This window comes from Halichoerus grypus, chromosome 6 (genome assembly GCF_964656455.1).
Source record: "Halichoerus grypus chromosome 6, mHalGry1.hap1.1, whole genome shotgun sequence".
In the NCBI taxonomy this organism is placed as follows: Eukaryota; Metazoa; Chordata; class Mammalia; order Carnivora; family Phocidae; genus Halichoerus; species Halichoerus grypus.
This window is the reverse complement of record NC_135717.1, coordinates 36850441-36876154: the sequence shown is the minus strand read 5'-3', so window position 1 is coordinate 36876154 and position 25714 is coordinate 36850441. Positions and strand designations below refer to the sequence as shown.

The window sequence follows — 25714 nt, the reverse complement described above, 5'->3', positions numbered from 1 at the left end:
CCTCAGGCACTGCTTCTGTTGACTTTTTATGGCCTATGAGCCATACTTCCTTGTTTCTTTCTTTGCACATCTTGTCTTGTTGAAATTTGGACATTTCCAAGATTTTAAGTAATCTGTACACCCAACAGGGGGCTTGAACTTACAACCCCAAGATCAAGAGTCACATGTTCCACCAAATGAGCCAGCCAGGTGCCCCTCAAATTCGACATCTTAATGTGGTGGCTCTGGAGACTGAATTCTCCTCCGTCTCCACAGCTTGTTGCTGCTGCTTGTTGTAGAGGTTATTTGTTTAGTGCCTTTTTGATAAAGTCTGTGTTCTTTCTCACATGTGGCCACAGAAGTCTCTCCTCGGCTAGCTTAGTGGTCAGCTAAGGACTAGACAGATTTCCGTAAATACCAGAGACCAGTCAGTCTCCCCCTCTTTGCTGCACAGCTCTGTAGGCTTGGCTGGGGCACATCTTCGACACTCAGCCAGGCAGATGACAGTCCTACCTCAGCCTTTACTTCCTCCTTGTTAGAACCTCAAGGCCATCAGATGTATTCTCACGTCTTTCCTGACCATCCACACAACACAGCCTTGAGCAAGTGTGTGGCCTCCCAGATTCCCAGGAATATGTCAGAGCTTTACAGACCTCCTATGGACATCGCATTCCCCAGCTTTTCCTTTTCAGCTTTTGTGGTTAATCTTATTTGCCCCAACTATTATCCAACACCTCAGGCAGCTGCAAAGTTAAAACATATACCTCTAATTATTTTCAACACACATTCTCCAAGGAGAGGGCTTTTGTTATACTGGGTAGACAAGCTCTCAGTCAAGTCAAATACAGTTTTGTAAGCATGGCCTCCTAGGGAGTCATCAGATGCATCCAATAATGCCAATTATTTGAGAATGAAGCATTGAAAGAGCCCCTGCACTGGCTGTCACAGATACCCTGGCACTGGAGCGTGCAGATGGGACTAAAGCGAGTTAAAGTGCTACAAAGCTTGCAGTTTTGGGATTCACCCACTTCTCTTGAATGAACATTTCCAGGTTGCTCCAAGCTTTTGCTTGATTCACAGAGTTTTGAAAAAAATTATTCTGACCACTTCTGCCAGTTTATTGCCTTTAATGGAGGAGCAAATTTTCAAAGGTTGTTACTCTGCCATTTGCCTTAACCTACTTTCTGAAACAGCCTAAGATCCCACCACCACCACCACCCACTCTCCCATGAACATGTATTTAAGGAGTTGAAAGGTGTAGCTGTTCACTGAGCCTGGAAACATAGGCCCTGGAGAGAGCTCTCTGGAGGGGCCACAAGGAGAAGCCGGCAAAACTGCAGGCTTTTAGTGAATAGCAGAGCTGTGACTTTAATAAACGGCAAAAATGTACTTCTCTCTTTCATCTTTGTACTACTTATGCCCACAGAGGGCAGGAGAAGTCAATAAACAGTTGATCTGCTGTACCGGACCCATCACCCCTAAGAAGCTGGTGAGCCAGAGTGACCCACAACGAGGAGGACAGAGATGGCAAATTTCCTTAAGCGCCACTTTCTCTCTGCTTCATATGTATCTTGTCACGGACTTCTGAAAGCAGCTCCATAAGACTGGTCCTGTTCTTCTCCGCCCCAGGCTCAGGGAGGCTGAGTAAAGTATGGAAACCAAGGGGAGAGACAGATCCCTCCCATGGAAAGGGATGGAACAGAAACCCTACAACTGGCACTTGGAGCCCTTAGGACTCCTCTCAGCCTGACTAGCTTCCCCGATTATTTGGGGGGAAACCATCACCACACTTTGCTCTCCACGGTGCCTGGCCTCACGGAGCACGAGAGGTCTACCTGCTGGCTTCATAGATGGCCTTACCTGAGGTCCTGAATGGCGGGACCTCTCGCTCTGGGGCATTGATCCCGGGGAAGAGGCTGCCCCCGAAGTCCCGGTGCTGGGAGGCCACTGGCTCTCACTGTTGCTGTAACGATTCTTGGTCTTCATATAACTTTTAGTTTGCTTGCGAACCGAACTTCTACAGGCATGATCCGAATCCTGTGGCAAGAAGTGTGCTTGAAGTTAACACTACGGGGCTCACAGCTAATGGAGCTACATCCACTCTACCCTCTGTCCCCAAACCGTAGCTGGGAAACCGCCCCACCGGCCACATAGAGGCTTCCTTGGTGACTTGCACGGTGGTCGCTGCTCACGGAGGGCGGCCAAGGACATTGTGTGTCTGACACGCACGAAGTCCTTGTCACCAGACTTGCCCTCTCGGAGGAGGCAGCCCCCACTACACCAAGAAAGGGGAGGGAGGTGGGAGATCAAGAAAGGAGAAGCTTCACCTCGTTGCTCTCCAGAGAGGCCTCACTGCTGACTCCCGGGGCTCTCGTCAGGCCCTCGCTGCTGCTGCTGCACCTCCCGACCCCCAGGTTGGCGCCGAAGGCGTGCTCTTCTGACAACAGTCAAGACAAGGGCAGCTGACCACAGGTGTCCCTTGCAGGGCCTCCCCAGAGCCCCGCACCCACTGCATCCAGCTCCTGAAACAGCTCACTCTTCTCTGATGCCCGGCCCAAGCCCTCCTGCCCTAGCACATGGACAGGGGCTTTGCCCGTTTTGTTCACTGATAAATCCAAGCGTCGATCTAGAGCAGTGCCTGGCCCCGCGGACACTCTGTCAACAGCTCCCGAACAAATGGTACATGTAACAGAACAGACATTTCCCCGAGGGCTTGCCAGTCAAGGAGCTTCCCTGGTTAGGAACGACTCCCACAGATCCTGCACCTCCCCCGTCTCCGAGCCACGTTCTTAGTCCTCACAAAAGCCAGGCCCTGCGGTACCCTTCACCCCCTTGTTCTCCACTGGCTGGACCCGCCACAGTTCCGTGCCCCCGCTGGGTGGGTAGAGGGGTGACGCACGGGGCCCCCCACACACCCCGACTGCTGCCGCTGCTGCTCTCCACATCCCGCTCATTGATCGGGGAGGTGACGTCCCTGTAGCAGAGGCCCCCCCCTTCCAGCGGGTTCTCATCACTGCTGTTGAAGGTGACGTAGCCCGGCAGAGGCACCTGCTCTGTGGACAGAATGGGGGACATACACCCACGTGAGCACAAAAGGGACAGAGTTCCTCCTTCCAAATTCAACCACCGCAGAGGAATCCGGGCACGAGGGAAGGCCCAGGATTCAGGCAAGCAGAAAGAAAACTGCTATCTAGCTGGCCGTTACCCCATCGGCTCCAACTGCGCGGTCTGCAGGTGAGGAAAGACTCCGAGGGGCGTGGGGACCAGTCTGTGTCCCACAGCAAGAGCACGCGGATGGGGACCAGCGCCCAGTCCGACCTGGCGCCCCTTCCATCACACCATGTGCCGCTTTGCCGAGTGGACAAAGCAGGAAACGGTCAGCTGTGTTCACAGGTTCCTGAGCCGAAGGAAAACCAGACCACTAAGTGGTCCTCGTAGCTGGGAACGAAATCTCACACACACCAGCCTTCATGCTCCCTGTGACTTTTCAACACACACATCTGGGGGCGCTGCTGCTCGGGTCAGTCAGCCCCAGCTAAACAGATCTGGCTGAGCAGGGAGGCGGGAGGCCCCGGGCTAAAGATTAACAGCAGTAACACCAAGTTACATAACCTCTGAATGCATCTGCCTGCAAGAAAATGTTTTTTCATCATTGGCAAACAGAATATACGCACATATAGAGAATTTAAATATCACAAGGTGTAAGAGGAAAACCAAAATTATGAAATGGCACAACTAAGGGACAATGGGCATCATTCTTTGGTGAATGTTTCTCTGCCTATGTGGGTGCCTAAAAAGACTTCTGTATAAATGGGTTTAGGCCAGTTTACTTTGGGAACTCGAACAAATTCCATTTTAAAAAGCATGTGTTGTACAGCAACACAAGTTAATAACCACCCCCCACCCTGGGTAAGACCCGTCTTCCTGTGTGTGCCCCCACCGTACCTCAGGTGGGACAGGCAGCATGGACTCCTCACAAGAGAACCACCCAGCCAAATGCCCCAGAGCATGCTGCTCTCACCCAGCAGCAGCCTGACCACGGCTGGGGGCAGCTTCCCCACTGGCCCAGTCAGCCCACCCCTCTGTGGCTGATGGGAAAAGGTAGGCCTGGAGCTCCCAATCCAGCACTAAGACTCCTTCCAAGGGTCATGGGAGGCAATGGAGTAACTTATATATTCTTGACCGAAGCATGGTCTCCGCTGACTGGGAAAGTCGGTTTCTAAGCCCAGGGGTACTGGCTCCCGAGATGGGCCCATCCACCCACCTTGCTAGACCAGCAGGACTGGCCTGACCACCGATGGGTGACAGACGCCAAAGATGTAACTCACACTTAAGACTGGGCACTCGGTCAGGCCAGAGCGAGAGTGTCAGCGTCCCCTGCGTTCCCCATGAGGCGCTGACAGTGGGAGAGTAAACTCACTTCTAGCCCACAAAGTATACGATCTGACAGTTCTCCAATCTAGCACTTTGAGAAAAGAGAGCAACAGCCTGCCCAGAGACACATCCACCTCCAGCTGGTGAAGTGGGCAGAGACCACACTTCAACATTTTCTCTGCACTAGCTGACCTACCACATGATAAATGAAATCCCAGCTTTGCTGTATTTCCACTGCTGGAGAGAAAATTCTATTTGTAACATAACCCGTGGAAAGGAAAATTAAAGGATGAATCCAGAAGCTAGCCAGTGATCAATGTCTTTCTATCCCTGTAATCAATTCTGAGTCTGTGAGCTGCAGCCCCCCCCAGGGCCCACATTTCAGAAGGCCGAGAACTGTTGGGGATGCACAGCCGAAGAGCCAGCAGGATGTGGGGGCACTCACCACAGCAAGGCCGCTGCATCTTGCCTCCAAGTCCGATGGCTGTGATCCTGGCCAAGGCTCGAGGCCCCTCATGGATGCTGAGGCCCTTCTTCCGACAGGGCCTCTGTCTCTGGGGAACAGGGCAGGATTCATCTGAAGAGCTTAGATCTTCAAATTTGTCTGTGGGTCAAACACCAGAATTAAGACATTTTGTTCAGTGATGGACTAATTTAGTAACCCTCATAGTACGTGGGAATAAAGTCATAATTGGTCTTCTCACATTAAGGAGATAAAAAACTGTTTCCCAGGACATCACTAGAAATAATGGGCCAGTCCACTGCTCAGAGGGGCCACGGGGAGATCTGGGGAGAAAGCAAGCTTGCTAAACATGAGTCTCAACTGAAAAAGTTCGTGATGATGGGGGAGTCTTAATTCTTATTCCGCTCTTTGGGTTCCAGAATTTTTTATAGCAATTATATACATTTAAAACCAGAAATAAATTTTGTTCCAAGTTGAGATGGTAAATAAGATCCATCTCTTCACAGACATACACAATATCAGTCACAACTTCTTTCAACTGTCTGTTCTCCACCTGCACGTCTTGGGAAACAAGGGGCACGTGCAGGTGTGTGCCGGGTCTGGGGAAACACTCAGCGTGCCACCCGTCACAGTTTAAGAGCTTGACGCAATCACAGCCCTTATCGTCCTATAGCTTTTCACAGTTTTCCTTATTTCATCATACCTAGAAGGCAACATTCATGACCATATTTGTATAAGGCTCCCATCTGATAAGACCTCATTCTCGGGCTGATACAGTGGGGCTCAGATGCTGAGGGAGCCCCTCATCCCACTGCCCCCTTGAGAGCTGGTGTCCGTCACCAATGATCCCGGGCCCGGGAAGGGAGCCAGGCCGTGGACTGGTGTGAATGGAGAGCTCAGGTCAGTGACTGCCTGCGAATGAGGGCGTTACTGAGGCAGGTTCCAAACCAGTGACCCCGGGCCGGTCACCTTCTCTTTTCCCCACTCAGCTCGCTCCCATGCGGTCCAGGATCTACGCCACCAGGAGGAGACTGTGGTCCCGCCCAGGCAGAAGATGGAGGAGTCATAAAGAATAAAAGGACAAGGGAAGAGGGCTAACCGAGGCAAAGGCAGCTCTGTGAATCTGAACCTCCCCGCACATCCTCTCAAACCTGACAAGTCAGCAAAGGCAACAGAGCCACATGAATCCCACCCCTTCCCCAGAAGTGGGACAACAGAGAGCACCCCCAACAGCCCTGTTCCTCGCTCCTATGGAGAGAAGCCACGTCCATTTCTCTTCTCGCAGAGAGACTTCTTGCTCATGCACACCTAGTCTCCACGGAGAGCGAGCAGGTCTAGAAGAAAGCCACACCGAAGAGAGACAAGGGGACAGAAGTGCCGTGTTGTCCCCAGAAAAAGTCCATCCTGTGGCAGAAAAATCGTCCTGGCGGAGGAAAGCACAGCCCCAGAGAAGCAACTTAAAAATGCACACGGGACATGAGGGAGCAGAACAGCCCCACTCCTGGCAGACACCTTGTGGAAACTGAGCAGTGAATAGGAAAGCAAGTGGGGGAACTCCAGGATCTGGCAAGACAAAAACATAGCAAGGACACACAGGGCCTGGCCCCACTACACCCCCCTCCAAAAACAAAAACAACCAAAAAAAGACCATCTAGCAAGGACTCCCCTGGAGACATTGGGGAGGGAGTCCTGAAGCAGGATGCTCACACCAGCCAGGCCGCTGAGCCCAGAAGCTCCAGCCCTCTCCACACACAGCTACTCCAGGGAGGACACAGGGACCAGGGGCAAAACACCGCAGCGAGTAAAGACGCCCCTCCCTCCGAACCACCACCACCAAAGAGGTAGAAGAAAGCTAACACGACACTCTGCACGAATACATCCTTAAACAAGTGTGGAGCAGTGGAGAAAGCATCCTGGTTCAGAAATTCAAAACTGAGAACAGAAAGACACAGGCACATGCTCGCAACGGTGAGAAAGGAAAATGGAACTCAGGAAAGAGGTAGAAAACAAAGGTCAACAGGGCACCTGGCTGGCTCAGTCAGTGGAGCAGGCGACTCTTGACCTTGGGGTTGTGAGTCCAAGCCCCATGCTGGGCGCAGAGATGACTTAAAAACAGAATCTTTAAAAAAAAAAAAAAAAAGGGAAGGGGGGGCACCTGGGTGGCTCAGTCGGTTAAGCATCTGCCTTCGGCTCAGGTCATGATCTCAGGGTCCTGGGATCAAGCCCCGCATCGGGCTCCCTGCTCCGCAGGAAGCCTGCTTCTCCCTCTCCCACTCCCCCTGCTTGTGTTCCCTCTCTCACTGTGTCTCTCTCTGTCAAATAAATAAATAAAATCTTAAAAAAAAAAAAAAAGAAAGAATGCAAGTGATGACCTCTGAGAAGCTTGTAAACCGCTAAAACAAAACAAAACAAAATAAAGGTCAAATTTTTTAAAATGAAGACTCAGTCACGAGGTGCTCAAGGCAGAAGACATTTGAGTGGAAAAGCAGTACTGCGGGAAAGTGAGAAAACCACCAAAGACTGAACAAGAAAGGGGAGAGAGAGAGGATTGAGTCGGGAGGCAGGCAAGACTGAAATGACACAGGAAAATAACCACTGGAACTTTTTAGAAGGAGACAGAGAAACGGTTCTGCAGATCTCTGTGTGAGTTGAAGTTTGAAATCCTGCAGGAAAGGATTTCCTAGGAAAATGCAGTTTACCATACCTGGCCCCCATGAAACATGAGAAAGCAGAAGCAGACCAGTTTCTATGGAAGAAACAGAAAAACATACCACAAAGAAAGACCAGGTCCAGATGGTTTCACAGAATCCTGCCAAACCTTCAAAAATCACAGGGCATCCATGCTGTATAAATTGTTTCAGAGCACAAAAAAGGAAGGAAAACTCAAATTCTCTGTATGAGATACACTGATGCCTACACCCGATAAAACAGAATCAAAGACCAGTATCATTTATAAATGAATAGCCATACAGAAACACTAAAAAAAAAAACTGGCAAACAGAATCCAACATCACATTAAGAAAATACACCACATCGGATTTATACCAACAACATAAAGTTGGTTCATTATTAGGAAATTCACTAATATACTCTATTAGTAGATCTAAAGAGAAAATTAACAGTTGTTTTCGTAGATGCTGAAAAAGCCTTTGACAAAATTCTACACTTACTCCTGTAAAAAACAGTCAGGAATACAGAAAATGCCAGATACTTTCTTAACATGAGAGAAGACATGTACACCTTACCCTTAAAGCCAGCATCTCACCTAAGGTGGCATTTCCACTAAGGTTAGGATGAGGTGCATGCCCACTGTCCCCAACACATTCAACCCCTTACGAGAAGTATTAGCCAATGCAACCAAATGAAAGAAATCAGAGGTACACAAGTCAGAGAGAAGCAGTAAATCTATCTCTATGGGCAGACTGTCTGGTAGCATACCTGGAAAACCCTGGAAAATCAATAAATTCAAGCAATGAAAGAATTCAGTAGAGCAGCAGAATATAAAACTGGCAAGCAGAGGCGCCTGGGGGGCTCAGTCAGTTAAGCGTCTGCCTTCGGCTCAGGTCATGATCCCAGGGTCTTGGGATCGAGCCCCGCATCGGGCTCCCTGCTCTGCAGGAAGCCTGCTTCTCCCTCTCCCACTCCCCCTGCTTGTGCTCCTGCTCTCGCTATCTCTCTGTCAAATAAATAAAATAAAATAAAATAAATAAAATAAAACTGGCAAGCAGACGCCAACAGCCTTCACACTCAGACAACAGGCAGAGGATGTGAAGGCAGTGAAACTCCATGCAACAAAGAAAGACACTTAGGAAGAAAAAAAAGTTATATGCACAATGTCTAGGAGGAAAAATTTTAAACCCTCCTGTAGACACAAGAGTATACCTGAACAAAAGACGTCCCTTGTTACAGAGGACGACTCAAAAGCATAAAGGGGTAGTTGACTTACAGATCTGCCACAGTCTCAATAACACGGTTTCCAAGCAGCTAGACAAGTTGATGTTCAAGTTTACACAGAAAAATACACGAGCAATACTAGGGAACACTGAAAAGGGAAAGCTGCAGGGGGACTGGCCGACCAGACAGTCCAACGTACTACAAAAAGCCTCTGCAAGCTGACAACAGTGTGGGTCTGGTGTGTGGACAGACAGACCCGGGGAACAGAATAGCAAGTCCAGAAACAGACCTGGGCACAGATGGAAATTCGGAATACATGACAAAGACAACCTCTCAGATCACTAGGTCAAAGATGGACTGTTAAATAGTTTAATGAAGCCAGGACAACGGGGAAGCCCTCTGAGAACACCACACCTCATGCCACGCATGACAATAAAGTACAAAGGATCAGAGATCTAAACATAAAAAATGAAACCATGTAAGTACCAGAAGAAAATGGGCGAATGCTTGTACAACCAGGAAACAGGGAAAGATCTTCTGTGACCCCAAATCTAAAAGCAATAAAAGACTGATGAATGTGACTATACAAAATTAAAATATTTCGTATGGCAATGGGCACCCTAAGCCAAGTCAAGAAACAACAGCTGTAAGCAGTCCCGTCTGGGAGGCTGCGGGCCCACCTCTCCGTGGCCTCCACCAGCATCCTGGGCACACCTTCGGCCTGGCTGGTCCCACTCCACACTGGCGGATCTCTGTCCTGTCAGACCAGCGAGCCTCAACCCTGACTGCACCGTGGAGTCACGGGGGAGGCAGGGCCTCCCGGCAAGGCTGCGGGAGCCACACCTCAGCGGGGCCGGTGGGAGCTGGCAGCAGGACCCCAGCAGAGGACCCAGCGGCACAGGAGCAGGTACCTGGGCTCCGATAGAGGTTCTTGGGCAGAGAAGGCGAGTGAGCGTCTATCAACCCCACGATCTTCATGTGTCCATACTGCTTGGCCAGCATCCGGGCTGTGGCTCCACTGTGGTCTCTTGTGTCCACTCTGACTCCCTGTGGAAGTTCATGGAAGTTCAGGAGCTGGGCACTTCCCCTGTAAGGCACTCTCGTTCCCTCGCGTGGGCTCTAGATCCCAGCTAAGACGTGCACGGGCGTCTCACAGCGCCCCGGGCCCTCCGCAACCCCACATCTGCGCCAGAAAGAAGGGAGGGCCTGTAAGGGCCCTCAATTGTCCTTTAGGATGGGGGGGTGCTGGGGAGGGGCTCGGTGGCAGCAATCCAGCCACCTGGTGGCTGCAGCAGCTCTCGGGCCCCACGCCCCGCAGGCAGATCCTTCCGGGATTGGCAGTCATGGGCTCCAGCTGGGGAAGGGCACACTGCAGGCCGCTGGGGCCACAGCCCAACCTTGACCCTTCCCACCTGGGCAGGCCCGCCTCACTTCTCTCCACCAGAGAAAACTGGAGACAACAGATGCACTAGAGAAGCAGCCTTTAAAAATCGTAACCACCACCAGAGCACCATCCTTCTGAAGATGAGTCTGGTCATCTTTACCCAAAGCCCTAAAATGTACCTATAGTCTTCTGCACAGTTAACTCCACTTCTGTGACTCTCTCCTAAGGAAATAACCCCAAGTAACAGAAAAAGCTTTTGTGACGCAGGTGTTCAGTAGAATGCATCTGCAATAACGAAAACCTGGAGACCTTGTGAATGTGGGCGGAGGCAGCCATGTTATTGCCTTAAATGCTAGTGCTTACAAGTAATTGGTAGAACCAACTTTTTGAAAGGACCATGATACATCTTTATGATATCGAAGGTATAAAGTGTCCTCATGAGGAAGAGAAGATGACACGGACACGTGGGGGAAATGGCATGAGAAGACAGAAGCAGAGATTGGAGGGATGCATCTAGAAGCCAGAAACACCAGGAGCCAACAGGAGCTCAAAGCCAAATGGAAGCATTCCTCCCAAAGGCTCTGGAGGTACTGTGGCCCCGCTGATGACTTGGTTCTGGAATTCTGGCGTCCAGAACTGTGAGAAAATAAATTTCTGTGTTTTAAGCCCACCAACTTTATGGTAAATTGTTAAAAGCAAGAAACTAATGCACCCATTTCTGTGTGAATGGTTATTCAAATTAAAGCGCATCGCTACTATCAAGTACTGGATCAGGAAGAATGATGCAGAGAAGTTTCTCTGTACTCATGTGAAAATAAGTTTGTGATATTTTGCTAACATTTAAAAACACTGCAGAAGTAGATGGATCCCATTTATGTAGCAGGATTCCATTCATGTAGAAATCTGTTCACAGCTGTTAACACTCTGGGGGGAGGAGGCGATGTAAGAAAACTTAGAGGTTTTTTAATGCTTATTTCTAGATTTTTGATTAGTTATCCTCTAAATGTTATTGTTTGGCTTTGTTTAAGCCTGTAGGTTATACTACTTTCATACATGTTTTTAAATCATGAAAACAACATGCACTGTACAGGCCTCAGACACTGCAGGCTCAGCTCCAGACCCCCCACAATAAAGCATCGCAATAACACAGGCCAAAGGAAGTGTTTTGGTTTGCCAGTGCATATAAAAGTTATATTTACACTATACCATGGTCTATTAAGTCTGCCACAGCATTATGTCTAAGAAAACAATGTATATACCTTAAAGAAATAAAATACTTTATGGGGGCACCTGGCTGGCTCAGTCAGTAGAGCATGAACTCAGGGTCATGAGTTCAAGCCCCATGTTCAGAGTAGAGCTTACTTGAAAAAGATAAACTTTATTGCTAAAAAGTGCTACCATCTGACTTTTCAGCAAGTCATAATCACTGATCAAGATCACCATAACAAATATGACAATAGAGGCGCCTGGGTGGCTCAGGTCGCAATTCCCCTGGGATCGAGATGCATTGGGCTCTCCACTAGGCAGGGAGTCTGCTTTTGCATCTCCCTTTCCCTCTGCCCTTCCCCCTGTTCATGTGCTCTCTCTGCCCTCTGTCTCAAATGAATAAATAAAATCTTAAAAAAAAAAAAGACAATAATGAAAAAGTTTGAACTATTGCAAGAATTGCCAAAATGTGACAGAGACACAAAATGAGTGAATGCTGTTGGAAAAATGGCACCCATAGACTTGCTCGATACAAGGTCTCCACAAACCTTCCATCTGTAAAAAACGCAGTATCTGTGAAATGCAATAAAGTGAAGCACAATAAAATGAGTGTGCCTGTACACATAAGTTATAGGAGAATTTCCCTATAATATCACTACTATTGAGGATTTAAGAGAAGTTTTATATTTTAAAATATTTTTCAGAGTTTACTTGTTGATACACTTTTACAGGTTCATGGAAAGGCACAAGGAAGTTATTAAATCATTAAGAAGCTCTTTAAAAAGGGGCACCTGGGTGGCTTAGTCGTTAAGCATCTGCCTTTGGCTCAGGTCATGATCCCAGGGTCCTAGGATCGAGCCCTGCATCGGGCTCCCTGCTCAGTGGAGAGACTGCTTCTCCCTCTCCCACTCCCCCTGATTGTGTTCCCTCTCCTGCTGTCTCGCTCTGTCAAATAAATAAAATCATTAAAAAAAGAAAGAAAGAAAGAAAGAAAGAAAACCTATGACAGTCTTGGTTGAGCCTAGTATAGAAGGTGATTATCACACATCCTCTGGTAGGAAAAAACTGCATCTTTACAAGACCTTAACTGAGCTTTACTTTCTATAATCCCCCACTTCCAAGAGCTCTGGTTAGAAATCAGCTCTGAAACCTTCAGCCTTCAAAGATCCCTTCTAGAGGGGTCTGGAAGGAGAAAGTGAAGGCAATCAAAAGGCACAAACTTCTGGCTGTAAGATAACAACACGACGACCGCAGCGAGCATGGCCATATGATAAAGACGGAAGCTGTTCGGAGAGTAAATCCGGAGTTCCGGCCACAAGGAAACAATCTCTCCTTGTGCCTGTATCTCCATGAGACAATGGACACTCACCAGACGGGGTGTGGTCATCACTTCACAACACGCCTAAGTGACAGCAGTGCGCTGCATACCCTCAGCCTCTACAGGGAGGTCTGCATTTACAGCTCGGTAAAAACGGGCGGGGGCGGGGAAAAAAACACCATCTTTACTGTATGGTTTTAACTATCATGTTTTTAAGCCCAGAAGTCTTCAACCTCAGATTACAGTTAAAGGGGGAAAAAGCAGTAATACTATTCCTTAGTGAGTAAATGAGGAAGAAAATAGAACCAAGAACAAGGTCCCTGAGGTGAGGGAAGAAAATACTAGAATTTCTGTTTATTTATCCTTTACATTTTGGGGGGTTTTCTTCCTATTTTATAACGTACATAACATATTCCTAGAGACGTACATGATCAAAATTCATTCTGACAGGAAAGCATGATCAAAGCTTCAGAGACTGTGGCCCAAGAGGATGGCGGGCACACTTGTCACGTGGAGGCCAGGCCATCAGCTCAGCTCTCCCCTAAGAGGCCTAATCACGCCCAGATCATCCTGCCCCGCGAGGAGGAAGGGAATGGGGTGCAAGGGAGGCAGCTACAGCCCTCTCCTGCCCTTGCAGAGCACAGGGAGCCCAGCCTCCTGTAGCCCCCCATCTCCAGAAATGGGGCCTGGCTCTGGAGGGCCAGCTCGGGAGACCACTGGGCCCGGCCCTCTGGCTCCCTCATGTCTAACCCTGACTGAGAGGAGGAAATCTGCAGGAAATGAGGAGCAGAGGAGAAGCCGTGCACGGTTAGCCACACGGATTCCCCAGCAATGAAAGGACGTGGCCCATTAGCCACATGCTCCCAGCCATGCCCGCCAGCCCCCCACCCCTGCCCCCCAACGCCAAAGCAATCATGGCGAACTGCCCAACACCTTCTACTCCTGATTAGTGCTACGGGGAGATCTCATAGTTGATTTCCTGAATTTGATCACTGTATGTGATCATGAAGACAAAACTGTTTTCAGGAAATACATACTAAATAAAGTATTTAGGAAGAAAAGGGCATTACATAATGTCAGCAACTTGCTATCCAGTGGTCCCAAAAAGACAGTATGTATACAAAGAGAGACTAATAAAGAAAACGAGACGAAATGTTAATAATAATAAATGTTAATACTGGGCAATCTAGTGAAGATACACAAATTCTTTGTATTATTTTGACATTTCTTTAAGTCTGAAATCATTTCAGAATTTTAAAATTTAAAAAATTTTCCAAAAGAAATCCAATATAATTTGTTTCCCCTAAATACAAGTTGCCCACAACACATAATCTCATTCCCAGCTGGGGAGTAAAGGTACCAAATGAGGGCATAATCTGCGTGGTGATAAAATCTCTGATTTTCCAGTATGTTTTCCAATGTGAATGTCTCTCATGACTTCTAGTTCTACCTAATTTAAAATCAAATTCTAGGGCGCCTGGGTGGCTCAGTCAGTTAAGTGTCTGCCTTCAGGTCAGGTCATGATCCCGGTGTCCCGGGATCAAGTCCCGCATCGGGCTCCCTGCTCAGCCAGGAGTCTGCTTCTCCCTCTCCTCTCCTCCCTGCTCATTCTCTCTCTCAAATAAATAAATAAATCTTTAAAAAAAAAACTTCAAAAAATATATAAATAAATATAAATAAATAAAATCAAATTCTAGGGGCGCCTGGCGGGGTTCAGCCAGTTAAGCGTGTGACTCTTGATTTCGGCTCAGGTCATGATCTCAGGACATGAGACTGAGCCCCGAGTCAGGCTCTGCGCTCAGCGAAATCTACTTGAGATTTTCTCTCTCCCTCTGCGCCTCGCACCCATGCTCTCTCTCTTAAAATAAATAAATCTTAAAAAAAAATACATAGTAGGGCACGTGATGTGATGAGCACTGGGTGTTATATACAACTGATAAATTACTGAACACTACATATGAAACTAATGATGTACTATATGTTGGCTAATTGAATTTAAATAAAAAATTTTTAAATAAATAAATACATAAAATTCTAAACTCAGAAGCAGAGATTATGATTTTTACAGGTTTGAGCTCTTACCCATCTGTTCTTGACCCTATGTTAGGTCTTAAGGGTGCCTAGTTCATGTAAGTGGAATTACTGCAAAGAATAATTATTTGCAGCAAAGAAGCCCAAATGGCTGACAAATATATGAAAAGATGCTCAACCTCACCAGAAATCAGGGAAAGGTAAAAATCAATAGGAGACAGCTCATCTGATACCAGGTACCAAGTGTTACTGAGGGTGTGGAGAAGAGAGCTATAAAATACTATCAGAATGTCAATCAGGATGACTATGGAGGAAAGTAAGTTAATACTCTCCAGTCAAGATCCACCCTACCCTACACACCAAAAATTCTACTTTGAAGAATACATCCTGATTTCTTTAAAATCCCTTCCCACATGCTCGAGAAGACAGGTAAAAAATGGGAACCACAGCCCTGTCAGGAATAGCACAAGTAGACACAAGTGAAATGTCCACTAAAAGATGAATGGATAAACGTAAAATACTCATACATTCAATACATAGAGCTGTCAAAACGAGTGAACTACGCCCCAACGCACCAGCACTCTGTTGAATGACACATACAGTCTGACATGTTATTTACATAAATCTTTAAAATATATCAAACAACCTGTGCCTTCCTTAAGGACACACAGTGCATGGCACAAGCATAAAACCAGGAGCAGGAAAGCTGCAGATCAACATCTGTTTAGGGGTCACTCTGGGGTCATGTGGGCTGTATTACTATCATCCTCCGTACTTTTCTGTATGTTGAAAGTACTTCAAATTTAAGATTCATAATTCTTGCTGCTGTGGAAAGAGTGTAAGTTGGTACAATTTCCTCTTCAGGTGGCAAGTGGGCAACCCTATGTTAAGACTGTACTTACATTCCATGCAAAATTCTACCTTTGGTACTGAACCAGACAGACGTGCTCACACGCGTGTGCAGAGACGTATGTACGGAGTCTCCACAGCACTCTGTGTGACAGCCAGAGGCTGGCAACGACTCACTTCCAATGACTCTGATTCATCCCTACAAGGAAATGCTGTGCCACCAAGAAGAAAAGAGAGAGAAGAGAGATTAACATACACTAATACAGAACAATCTCCGAGAGAGAGAAAAAGGGAGGGAGGGAGGGAGGGAGGGCAGGAGGAAGGAAGGAAGGAAGGAAGGAAGGAAGGAGGAAGGAAGGAAGGAAGGAAGGAGGAAGGAAGGAAGGAAGGAAGGAGGAAGGAAGGAAGGAAAGAGGAAGGAAGGAAGGAAGGAAGGAAGGAAGATAGGATGGAGGAAAGAGCTGAGGAGCAGCCGTGGGGAGAGACCGGGAGACAGAGGCAAAGGGGGCAGGCAGGCTCTTGTACCCCCTCAGTCTCATGTCTAGTTTTACCACGTAAGGGTACTGTTCCCCAATTTTTTTTTTTAAGTCTATGAGCTGGCACATTTATTTATTTATTTATTGGGAGTATAAGCACAGGATGGGGGGGGAGGGGAAAGGGAGAGAATCTCAGGCAGGCTCCACGCTCAGTGCAGAGCCTGAGCTCAACCTCACGACCCTGAGATAATGACCTGAGCAAACCAAGAGTCAGACACTTAACTGACTGAGCCACCCAGGTGCCCCCCAAATTCTTTTTTCAAAGAAAGATAGCATGTCAACATTTTATTATGCTAAAATATCCAATTGGAACCCCCCAAAAGAGAAAAATCATAAAATAAATACAAATGGCCAATAAATGCATTTTTAAATGTTCAACTTCACTAGTAAGTATAAACCAAAACAGATGCCACTTTTCTCCCACCACATTGGCAAAAACGTAAGACAAGTAACTTTCAGGGCTTGGTGAGGACATGAAAAAGTGGGCACCTTCACATATTACTGGGGGGGGGAGCGGGGAGGCAAAAGAGACAACCTTTCCAGTGGGAATCTGTTAAGACTTACTATTTCAACCCCACTGCACTTTTTAACAACTTAAGACAAATTCATTTATCGTGCAATTCACCCACTCACAGTGTATAACTGGCATGCAACCATCACCATAATCAATTTCAGAACATTCTCCTCACCCTAAAAAGAAGTCATGTACCCCTTAACCACCACCCTCTCCCCAGTACTTCCATCTCTCATCATCCCTTCCCATCCCACCCTCCCAACCCACTCTCTGCTGCCGGCCCTACGCCACCATTAATCTGCTTTCTATCTCTACAGATTTGCTTACTCAGGATATTCCGTATAAAAAGAATCCTACAATATGTGGTCCTTTGTGTCTGGCTTCTACCACTGAGTATAATATTTTCAAGGTTCATCCATATTGTAGGTGTCAGAACTTCATTCCTTTTTAGGGCTGAAAAATATTCCAGTGTGTGGAGAGACCACACTTAACTTATCCATCTATCAGCTGATGGACATGTGGGTTTCTTTCTTTTGGCTACTGCGAATAACACTGCTATAGACATTTGTGTGTAAGTTTTCGTGTGGACCGATTTCAGTTCCCTTGGGTATATACCTAGGAGAATGGCTGGGTTATACAGCAGCTTTATGTTAACTGTTTGAGGAACTGCCTGACTGTTTTCCAGAGAGGATGCATCATTTTACACTCCCACCAGCAGTGTGTGAGGTTCCAATTTCTCCACATCTTCACCGACTCTTATTACTGTCTTTTTATATTACAGACATCCTAGCAGTTTTGATTTGCATTTCCCAGATGACTAATGATGTCAAGCATTTTTTCATGTGCTTATTGGCCATCTATAAATCATCTTTGGAGATATGTCTTTTCAGATCCTTTGCCCATTTTTTATTGTCTTTATTAGGACCTGTTAAGTATCCCATGTGAACACCAGCAATCCCTCCTACAGAAATACGATATACCTACATGCAGGCTGAAGCTGCCCATACGGAGCTAGTCCCTGGAGCAGTTTATAACTAAAATGTCAGAAACCTAAATTTCAACAAATAAGGAACTGACTAAATTAATTATGGCTCGGATTATACATGGGATACCATAAGGAAAAAATATCTATGGCATATTAACTGAATTTCTAAAAGCTGTAGAGTAAACACACAGTAGAATCCCACTCTGTTCAGGGGCGCCTGGGTGGCTCAGTCGTTAAGCGTCTGCCTTTGGCTCGGGTCGTGATCCCAGGGTCCTGGGATCGGGCCCCGCATCAGACTCCCTGCTCAGCGGGGAGCCTGCTTCTCCCTCTCCCACTCCCCCTGCTTGTGTTCCCTCTCTCGCTGTGTCTCTCTCTGTCAAATAAATAAAATCTTTACAAAAAAAAAAAAAAAAGAATCCCACTCTGTTCAAAATGAAGAGCAACTTGTGCGCACCTGTCTACAGACAGACATTCCTAAGCAGAGAAGTCCTGGGCTGTCTCTATCAAACCAAGTGGGCATCTTGGGGAGGAACCGCAGGTGCTTCAGAAGGAAGATCTTAGCATTCTTACTCTATATGTTGTTTTTAAGTGATGGGAGGACAAGTGTTACCTACTTTTTAAAATATATTTTCCATACTTCTCAAATAATAGCATTTTCAAAATTATTACAGGACTAGGTGTCTATTTTTACTCACCACTGTACCCGTGAGCGCCACTCAACACTTAGCATCAGTAGATACAATGAAAATGTGCTGAATAAATAAAGAGCAGCTATTTCTGTGCAGCAGAAAATTCTGTTACAGCCCATATTTCAGGGACAGGACTCCTCACCTGCCGTGACTAAACTGTAAGCAAATAAACAGGGTCACTTACATGATTGAGAAAATACTGCACAATTATTTCATGGCCAGCGGCAGCTGCTTCCATCAAAGGAGTAAATCCATATACCGGCTCCCTGCAAGATAGAGGCCATGGCCAGACGATTAGCGGAGAGGAGCTGAGCCAGGCAGAAGCTTTCCCACTGCAGACAAACCCAAGCCAGCTCGTCACCCATCCTGAGGTGTCCAGGTCTCCCTCTCGCCAGAACGAATAGGGTGACATGAAAAAAGTTCCTATCGACACATGAGCCTCATAAATTCTTCTGCTTCTACCACCAGCTCTAGTCTCTCTTCCTGAAGACAATCTGTCTCCCCATATTCACTCCCTCTAAGCTGCTTCCACCGGCTGACTCTAAAATCTCCGTTTTAATTACAGGCGAAAAGCAACTGTTGCCTTTCACTGCGCACAGCCAGCCAGCATCTCCCGCCCACCCATCCAGACGATCTTTGAGCTCAGCGTTTTCCAGGAGCCCTCCCAAGAGCTCCGGGACTAATCATCTACCTTGTCCTTACTTCACCCACTATCTGATGCTTATTTCTGTGCTCAGCACTGTCTCCAGATGCCTCCTGACCCTCACTTCTCTCACCCTGGTCTAGAAGACAGGAACCAAGCTAAATCCTGGGTTGCATCCACTCTAAGACACAGCATTTTCACATTCTCACATCTCTGAAGTCAGAATTTATCTTAAAACCAATAGGCAAGTGGCATTTTAATCAGTGGCATTTCTTTCTCAGTGGCATGTGAAACTATGGTGCACCTTATAGGGGGTGACTTCAGCCAGGGGCGGGCACCGTGCCAGCCAGAAGCTGGGGTGGTACTTGCTGTGTTGAAAGGGGATTATTGTTGTGACATGCTTTAGACAACACCCCTTTCAGCTTATAAAACTCATGACTGCTTTGAAAGCATCATCTCACCCGATATAGACAAAAGACAGGAAGGAAAAAGGAATTAGCATTTAATGCATGTCAATCAAGTGCCATTCACTATGCCAGGCCCCTGGTGTGTGACAGAACATGTAATTCCTCCAACAACCCCATGACATAGGTATTGCTGGCCCCAGTTTTCAGATAAAGAAAATGAGGCTCAGAAAGTGCTGCACCCAGTGTCCCCTGACAGATGCAGAAAAAAGCTGGGACCAGCCCCAAGCTTCCCGCGCCTGGGCAGGCCTGTCCCCTCTGCCCACAGCAGGGGCTACCCTGCACTCTGGCCCGTGGCTGCCTCCCCAGCTGCCCTCCTCCGTTACAGCGGCCACTAACGACCCGGTAATCACCTCACGTTGGCATTCGCTCCACTGTCCAAGAGGAACTTGACCATCTGCTGGTGCCCGGCGCTAGTGCAGTGGAAGAGAGCAGTCCAGCCCTGAATGTCCTTCATTTCCAGCTCGGCACCTTGCTTCAAGAGAATGCAGAATGCTCGTTACCGCCTCAGCTCCTCTGTGTGGGGCGGGCGCTCCAGGCCATCACGCTGCAAGAATCAAAGTGATGACCCGAGCAAGCACATGCCATGGTCTGCAGTGGCTCCCGTCTCCGCCAGAGCGGCCAGGAGCCCCTCGCGTCTCTGGGCCTGAGTCCCCTCGTCACTCACCTGGAGGAGAAAGTAGGCGATGCTCTCGTTGCCACAGCTAGAAGCCAGCATCAGCGGAGTCTGCCCTTCTGGGGTCGGCACGTTCACGCTCACCCCCGCCTCGAGCAGCAGGTGCACGATGGTATCGTGTCCGATGTACGAGGCATACATCAGCGGGGTCCAGCCACCACCATTCTTCTTATTCAAATCTAACTCTCTCCTAAACAAACACAAGATATGCCAGACATGTCCAGCCATCTCACATGTGAGGTTTACCAAAGCTGGCAGCGAGGCCGGGCCAAGAGAAAGAGCGGGAAATAAAGCCAGGAAGCAGAAGTTATCTGCCACCCTGGACGTCATGGGGGAGGCGAGGCAGGCGGGGAAACCGTTAGGTTTGCCCCACAGCTGCCTCTGCAAAGTCCTCAGAGCCGCCTTCCTCCTCCGACTGCACATTCTCATCGGCCCCTCCGCCTACCCCGAGGCCAGCAACTCTTCTTTCCTACCCCCAGCTACACAGATGGTTCTCAACCAGGGGTGATTTTTTGCTCCAGGAGACATTTGGCAAAGTCTGAAAACATTACTGGTTGTCACAACTGGAGAAGGAAAAGCTACTGGCGTCTAGGGGGTGGAGGCCAGGGACGTGGCTAACCGGTTATCCTACATGCACAGGTCCCCAGCGGAGAATGATCTGGCTCGGGCTGTCCGGAGTGCCAGAGTCAAGGAACTGTGACCTGGAACCCTGACTGCCTTCTTCTCCCAACAGACCAGAATCTGCTAGTGTGGGGCTGGGTGGAAAGGGGAATGGGAAGGGACTCAGAAAATGGACAATATTTCTCCCTAGTCACCTCATCCTACAGAAACATTCTTGGAAAATCACTGACCAGAGAATCCTATCTTTCTCATTCATGTCCATCAAAATTCTGGAAAGGTGTTTCCCACAGGAGAAAAACTATGGGCTTCCAAGCCCAGAGTCTGGGATTGGGGCATGGAAATCACATCCACTTCCAGGACACCCTGAATAGTTCACGTCCCACAGCCTTTCCTCTCGCACAATCCCTGCCTCCAGCAGAGGCAACAACTGACAATCAATCCAGTCTGTCCCTCTCAGAGGTACGCACACAGGAAGCTACACAGACAATTATTTTCCATTCACTAGCATCTTCTAGTAACTCTGGGATGCCCACGCAGCCATTCCAAAAGGTCCTGATCCTAGGAATGCAGTGGCGGCCACTGGCTGGGAGAGCGCACAGAGACCAATTCATCCTGGCCACACGACCTTCACCGAGGGAGTGCTCAGTTCCACGTGGAGAAGAGCCTAGCCCTTGGCAGAGCATCTCTGAGGCTCTCACATGTCTAGTTGGGCCCAATCCTCCCTTCGGAGGCCTCCCCTGCCCTCAGGCCCCCAGTCTATGCTTACTGTGGGCAAGCTTCAGTGTCAGCTAGGGCCACAATCCCAATCAGAGCACAGACACTTCCCCTCTCCCCTGTGGAGCCATTTGGGACGGTGCATTTAAACAGCACACCCAAAGGCTTAAAAGCCCAAGAATGCCGAAGGAGCAGAATTGTGACTGGGGTCTCAGTGACCCTATGAGACAATGTGCTGCCTGTGTACCCAGCTGCACATTCCTAAGGCCACCTGGTACAGGAGTACAACAGACTGTCCCTTACCACAGGCCTGTACTTGTACTCGACTGGCCAGATATTCATAAGTGATGGCTAGGACTTGGGAACCAGAAGCCTGGGACTCAAATGAGGCTTTGCTTTGGCTCCCCAGGAACTGAAAAAGGCACATACGGGTACGGACACAGGTCGTTTCTCCAAGTTATCGATGAAAAACTGAAACAAGGAGGTAGGTCAGTAAGGGGGTGGAGAGGAGGAGATGGGTCCTTTTCCAAAAACTACATTAACATATGTATAAGACTGCAGGTGGCAATCCCCAGAGAGGAAGATAAACCCCACTTCCTCCTCTATAGCAAAAGCTAGAAGGGAAAGGAAGGCAAAAGAGATAAAAATGAACCTTCTGGGGAAAGAAGGCCACAGGGCATCACTTTCTAACTTTATTTTTGTTTTGTCTGAACATTTCTGCAATTCATAAAAACCATTAAGTGACTCTACAGAAAGCCTGAAACGTTTCATAAGCCTATGAAAAATGTTTAAAGCCTCTCTTTCTTCCGAGGAATACAAACTGACTTCCTTATTAGTGTCCAGCATAAATCATTACTGACCACTGTCCAAGAGACATGGGGATTGATCTGTGTGCCTGAAATGTCTACGACTGTGTGAGGCCCCATGAGCTTACTGACAGCTCTGTCTGGGATCTGAAGCCACAGAGACGGTACTCAAAATCTAAGCAGAAGGAACATTCCCCAAGATCTCTTACCGCTGCACACATTCCTTCACCACTTCATCCTGGCCGATGGAAGCAGCTGTGTGAAGATCCAAGGGGACGGCCAGCTCTTCCCGGCTGACCTGAGCACCCAGCCCATGCCACATGGACAAGCTGCGGTTCAGGAGTTCTGGCTCACTAGCTTCATCGCTGAGCTCCGACATCACTGTGGAGGGAGACCCAGGGGTTAGGTCTTTCCTTCCTGGTTGTTCCAGGGAGTGAAACACGATGGTTGCACTCCTACATGCAGTAGGCCTCGATGTCACTATCGTAACAGACTCAATGCAGTCAACTCCTGGGACAGACTTAGAAAATTTTTATTAAATACTGTATGGGTTTGGGCAGCTCCATCCTGCTAATACTGGTGAGCTTGTCACCAGACAGAAAAAGAGGAGCACATATGGTGAGTCACACACTTTCCTTCATCAATCCTCAGGCCCCAGTTCTGCAAAGGGAATTCTCCAGCAACTCAGGAAGCCTGACAACCTCTTGGATGGGCAGTCAAGAAATGCTAATTGAGTCACTGGACCAAATCACCTCTTGGGTGGGGTGGGAAAGAACCCTGGACTTGGGAGTTATATCAAAATTTAGCTCTGCTATTTAACATCTCCAGTCCCTAGTTCCTTGCTGTCTAATGGGGACATAGCTCAAAGGGCTGCTGTTAAAACACATGGAAGAATGGATAAATAAATGGCAGAATAGCATATGATGGAACGCTAGTAATAAACAGAAGAAACAAACAGTTGATATGCATAACATATGAACGAATCTCATACACAGTTGTGCAAACAGAAGCCATACTCAAGGGCTACCTACTGTATGATTCCATTTATATGACATTTTAGAAAAAACAAACCTGAAGGGCTGGAGAACAGATCAGTGGTACCAGGGATTAGGAATAGGGAAACCTCGAAGGGACAGCGAGACAGAACTTAGGGGTAACGTACCTGTTCTGTATCTTGATTGGTGGGTCTGTTGACTCTATACATTAATCAAAACCCATAGACCCAAACACCAAATGACTGAATTTTACTGTATAAAAATTTTAAACAAATAGGGCGCCTGGGTGGCTCAGTCAGGTAAGCATCTGCCTTCGGTTCAGGTCATGATCCCAGGGTCCTGGGATCGAGCCCCACATTGGGCTCCCTGCTTGGTGGGGAGTCTGCTTCTCCTCTACCCCTCTCCCCTGCTCATGATCCCTCTCTCTTTCTCAAATAAATAAAATCTTTTTTTTTTTTTAAGGTTTTATTTATTTATTTTGATAGAGAGACAGCGAGAGAGGGAACACAAGCGGGGGCGGGGGGTGGGAAAGGGAGAAGCAGGTTTCCCGCGGAGCAGGGAGCCCGATGTGGGACTCGATACCAGGACCCTGGGATCATGACCTGAGCCGAAGGCAGACACTTAACGACTGATCCACCCAGGCGCCCTCAAATAAATAAAATCTTTAAGAAAAAAAAATTTTTAAACAAATAAATCTTGAAAAGAAACTCCGAGCACAGAATCTAGGATGTGATTGGTATTCAGTGAATGTTAACTGAGCAGGAATCCACCTATGAATTCCTTGAAAGTGGGACAGATGGTGGGCAGGGATGGGGGGAGCGGTGTGATAGACTGGTAAATTTGTGGGGTGATGGAACTTTCCCAGAGATGCAACACCACCAGGATGAAAAGTCTACGCTTATGACAGTCCCTTATCCTGGGAATCCTAACCAAATCAATGCCAAGCCCTTAGCTTCCTATTAGAACCTTTAGGTCCAAGAGTAACATTTGTCTCCTTCTCTATGCGTGGGAAAGAACAAGAAAGCAAGTATAGAAAAGACAAAAGGAGGGGCGCCTGGGTGGCTCAGTCGTTAAGCGTCTGCCTTCGGCTCAGGTCATGATCCCGGCGTCCTGGGATCGAGCCCCGCATCGGGCTCCCTGCTCCGCGGGAAGCCTGCTTCTCCCTCTCCCACTCCCCCTGCTTGTGTTCCTTTTCTCGCTGTGTCTCTCTCTGTCAAATAAATAAATAAAATCTTTAAAAAAAAAAAAAAGACAAAAGGAGAAAACAAAGGTTGGGTCCATTCAGATGGCCTAAAGGTGCCCCAGCAATTCACAGATGCCACTAGGACCTCAGTCTCCACTAAAGAATGCTTCCAAGCTCCAGGTAACAGCTGAGATAGCCAAACAAGCAACAAGCCACCAATTTGGGGGACAAAGAATTTGTAAGCCCTTGGCCAGAGTATGTGTACATGTGAGGGGGGCTGTTAAGTAACCAAGTTCAGAGCAAAGCCCTGCTTTCTGGTACCCCCACCTCCTCACACCTGCAAGGCCTGAGATCAACCAGCTTTCTCACTTCGCAGGTGAGAAACCCCAACCCGAACAGTCCTGGCCAACAGACACTGGTTAAGAACCCAAATAAGCCGAGTGCCAGTTCAAGGCCCCTTTCAATACACCCCTCAAGCCTCCAATGGGTGTGTCTCTTCTACTCCAAATGCCAGGGTGGAGTCCAAGTGGTCTCTCCCATTATTGGAGGGAGGCTCACACGGCTGACACCCTGCGGGGTGGCAATCACAACCAGACCCGACTCAAGAAGCCTAGGGAGGGAGAACTCGGATGCCAAGGGGCCACAAAGCTACCGCTACTTCTTTTATCACCCCACCACATGCCACATATTCTACAATGACGGGGTATTTGTAATGAATAAAACGTTTATGCTCATCCATATATTTGTATACTCTCTCAGTGGCCGTTCCTCTAAACCAAAAATCTTAACTAAAAAATAATGACGCTGGTGGTCAACCGCCATGCCTACAGGGAGGAAGTCTCGTCTCGGCGCGTATGCCTTTCGCAGGGACCGGGGTACCCGCCCTGGTTCTCAGGCCCTGGGGGGGGTCCTTCGGGAACACCCGAGCCTCGACTGTACTGACGTCCCTTGACGCTTCCTCCCGGTAACCCTACACGGCACGTGGCTCTGTCGTCCCCACCGCACCGCTGCAGAAGCGGAAGCGCAGTCAGAAACTCACGCGGCGAGCAAGCGGCAGGGCCGGGCCGCCTGGCGCCGGGCCCCGCAGGCGGGCTGCAGGTGCCGGCACCAGGCGGGGGAGCCCGGCCGCCAAGGAGCCTACCTGCGCTGGGCCCCGGGCAGCCGCCGCCGCACTCCCTCAGACCGGCCCGTTCGCCACCAAGCTCGCCCGGACTCCCTCCGCGCGGGCTGCCGCCGCAGCGCCCGAACCCCGCGGCCCCGCTCCCGCCCCGGAAGTGGTTGCGGGAGGCGCGGAGCACGCCGGGACGCTCGCCGGGCCGCGGGGCAGCTCCCGGCGCCGCCGGGCAATTCGTCCGTCCCGCACCCGAACCTTCCGGTCAGCTCGCCCCGC

The 25714-nt window shown here is 48.5% G+C and overlaps 1 protein-coding gene across 7 annotated transcripts in view; it reads right to left on the bottom strand.

Moving 5' to 3' along the window:
• ANKS3 (ankyrin repeat and sterile alpha motif domain containing 3) overlaps window positions 1–25713 on the bottom strand; it is a 29683-nt gene extending 3970 nt beyond the window's left edge. For 3 of the 7 annotated variants that reach the window (XM_078074869.1, XM_078074870.1, XM_078074871.1), the window contains exons 1-12: window positions 25466–25712; window positions 22356–22527; window positions 19997–20195; window positions 19683–19804; window positions 18407–18488; window positions 9622–9757; window positions 9197–9261; window positions 6125–6239; window positions 4799–4957; window positions 2895–3032; window positions 2307–2416; window positions 1840–2016 (exon numbers count right to left, since the gene is read on the bottom strand). In XM_078074869.1, the coding sequence (XP_077930995.1) occupies window positions 1840–2016; window positions 2307–2416; window positions 2895–3032; window positions 4799–4957; window positions 6125–6239; window positions 9197–9261; window positions 9622–9757; window positions 18407–18488; window positions 19683–19804; window positions 19997–20195; window positions 22356–22525 (1473 nt within the window). In that variant the 5' untranslated portion in view covers window positions 22526–22527; window positions 25466–25712. Of the gene's footprint in view, window positions 1–1839; window positions 2017–2306; window positions 2417–2894; window positions 3033–4798; window positions 4958–6124; window positions 6240–9196; window positions 9262–9621; window positions 9758–18406; window positions 18489–19682; window positions 19877–19996; window positions 20196–22355; window positions 22528–25465 lie in introns of those variants that run through there. The other 4 variants (XM_078074872.1, XM_036091150.2, XM_078074874.1 and 1 more) reach the window with 4 other exon arrangements.
• Between the last annotated feature and the right edge of the window lies 1 nt (window position 25714).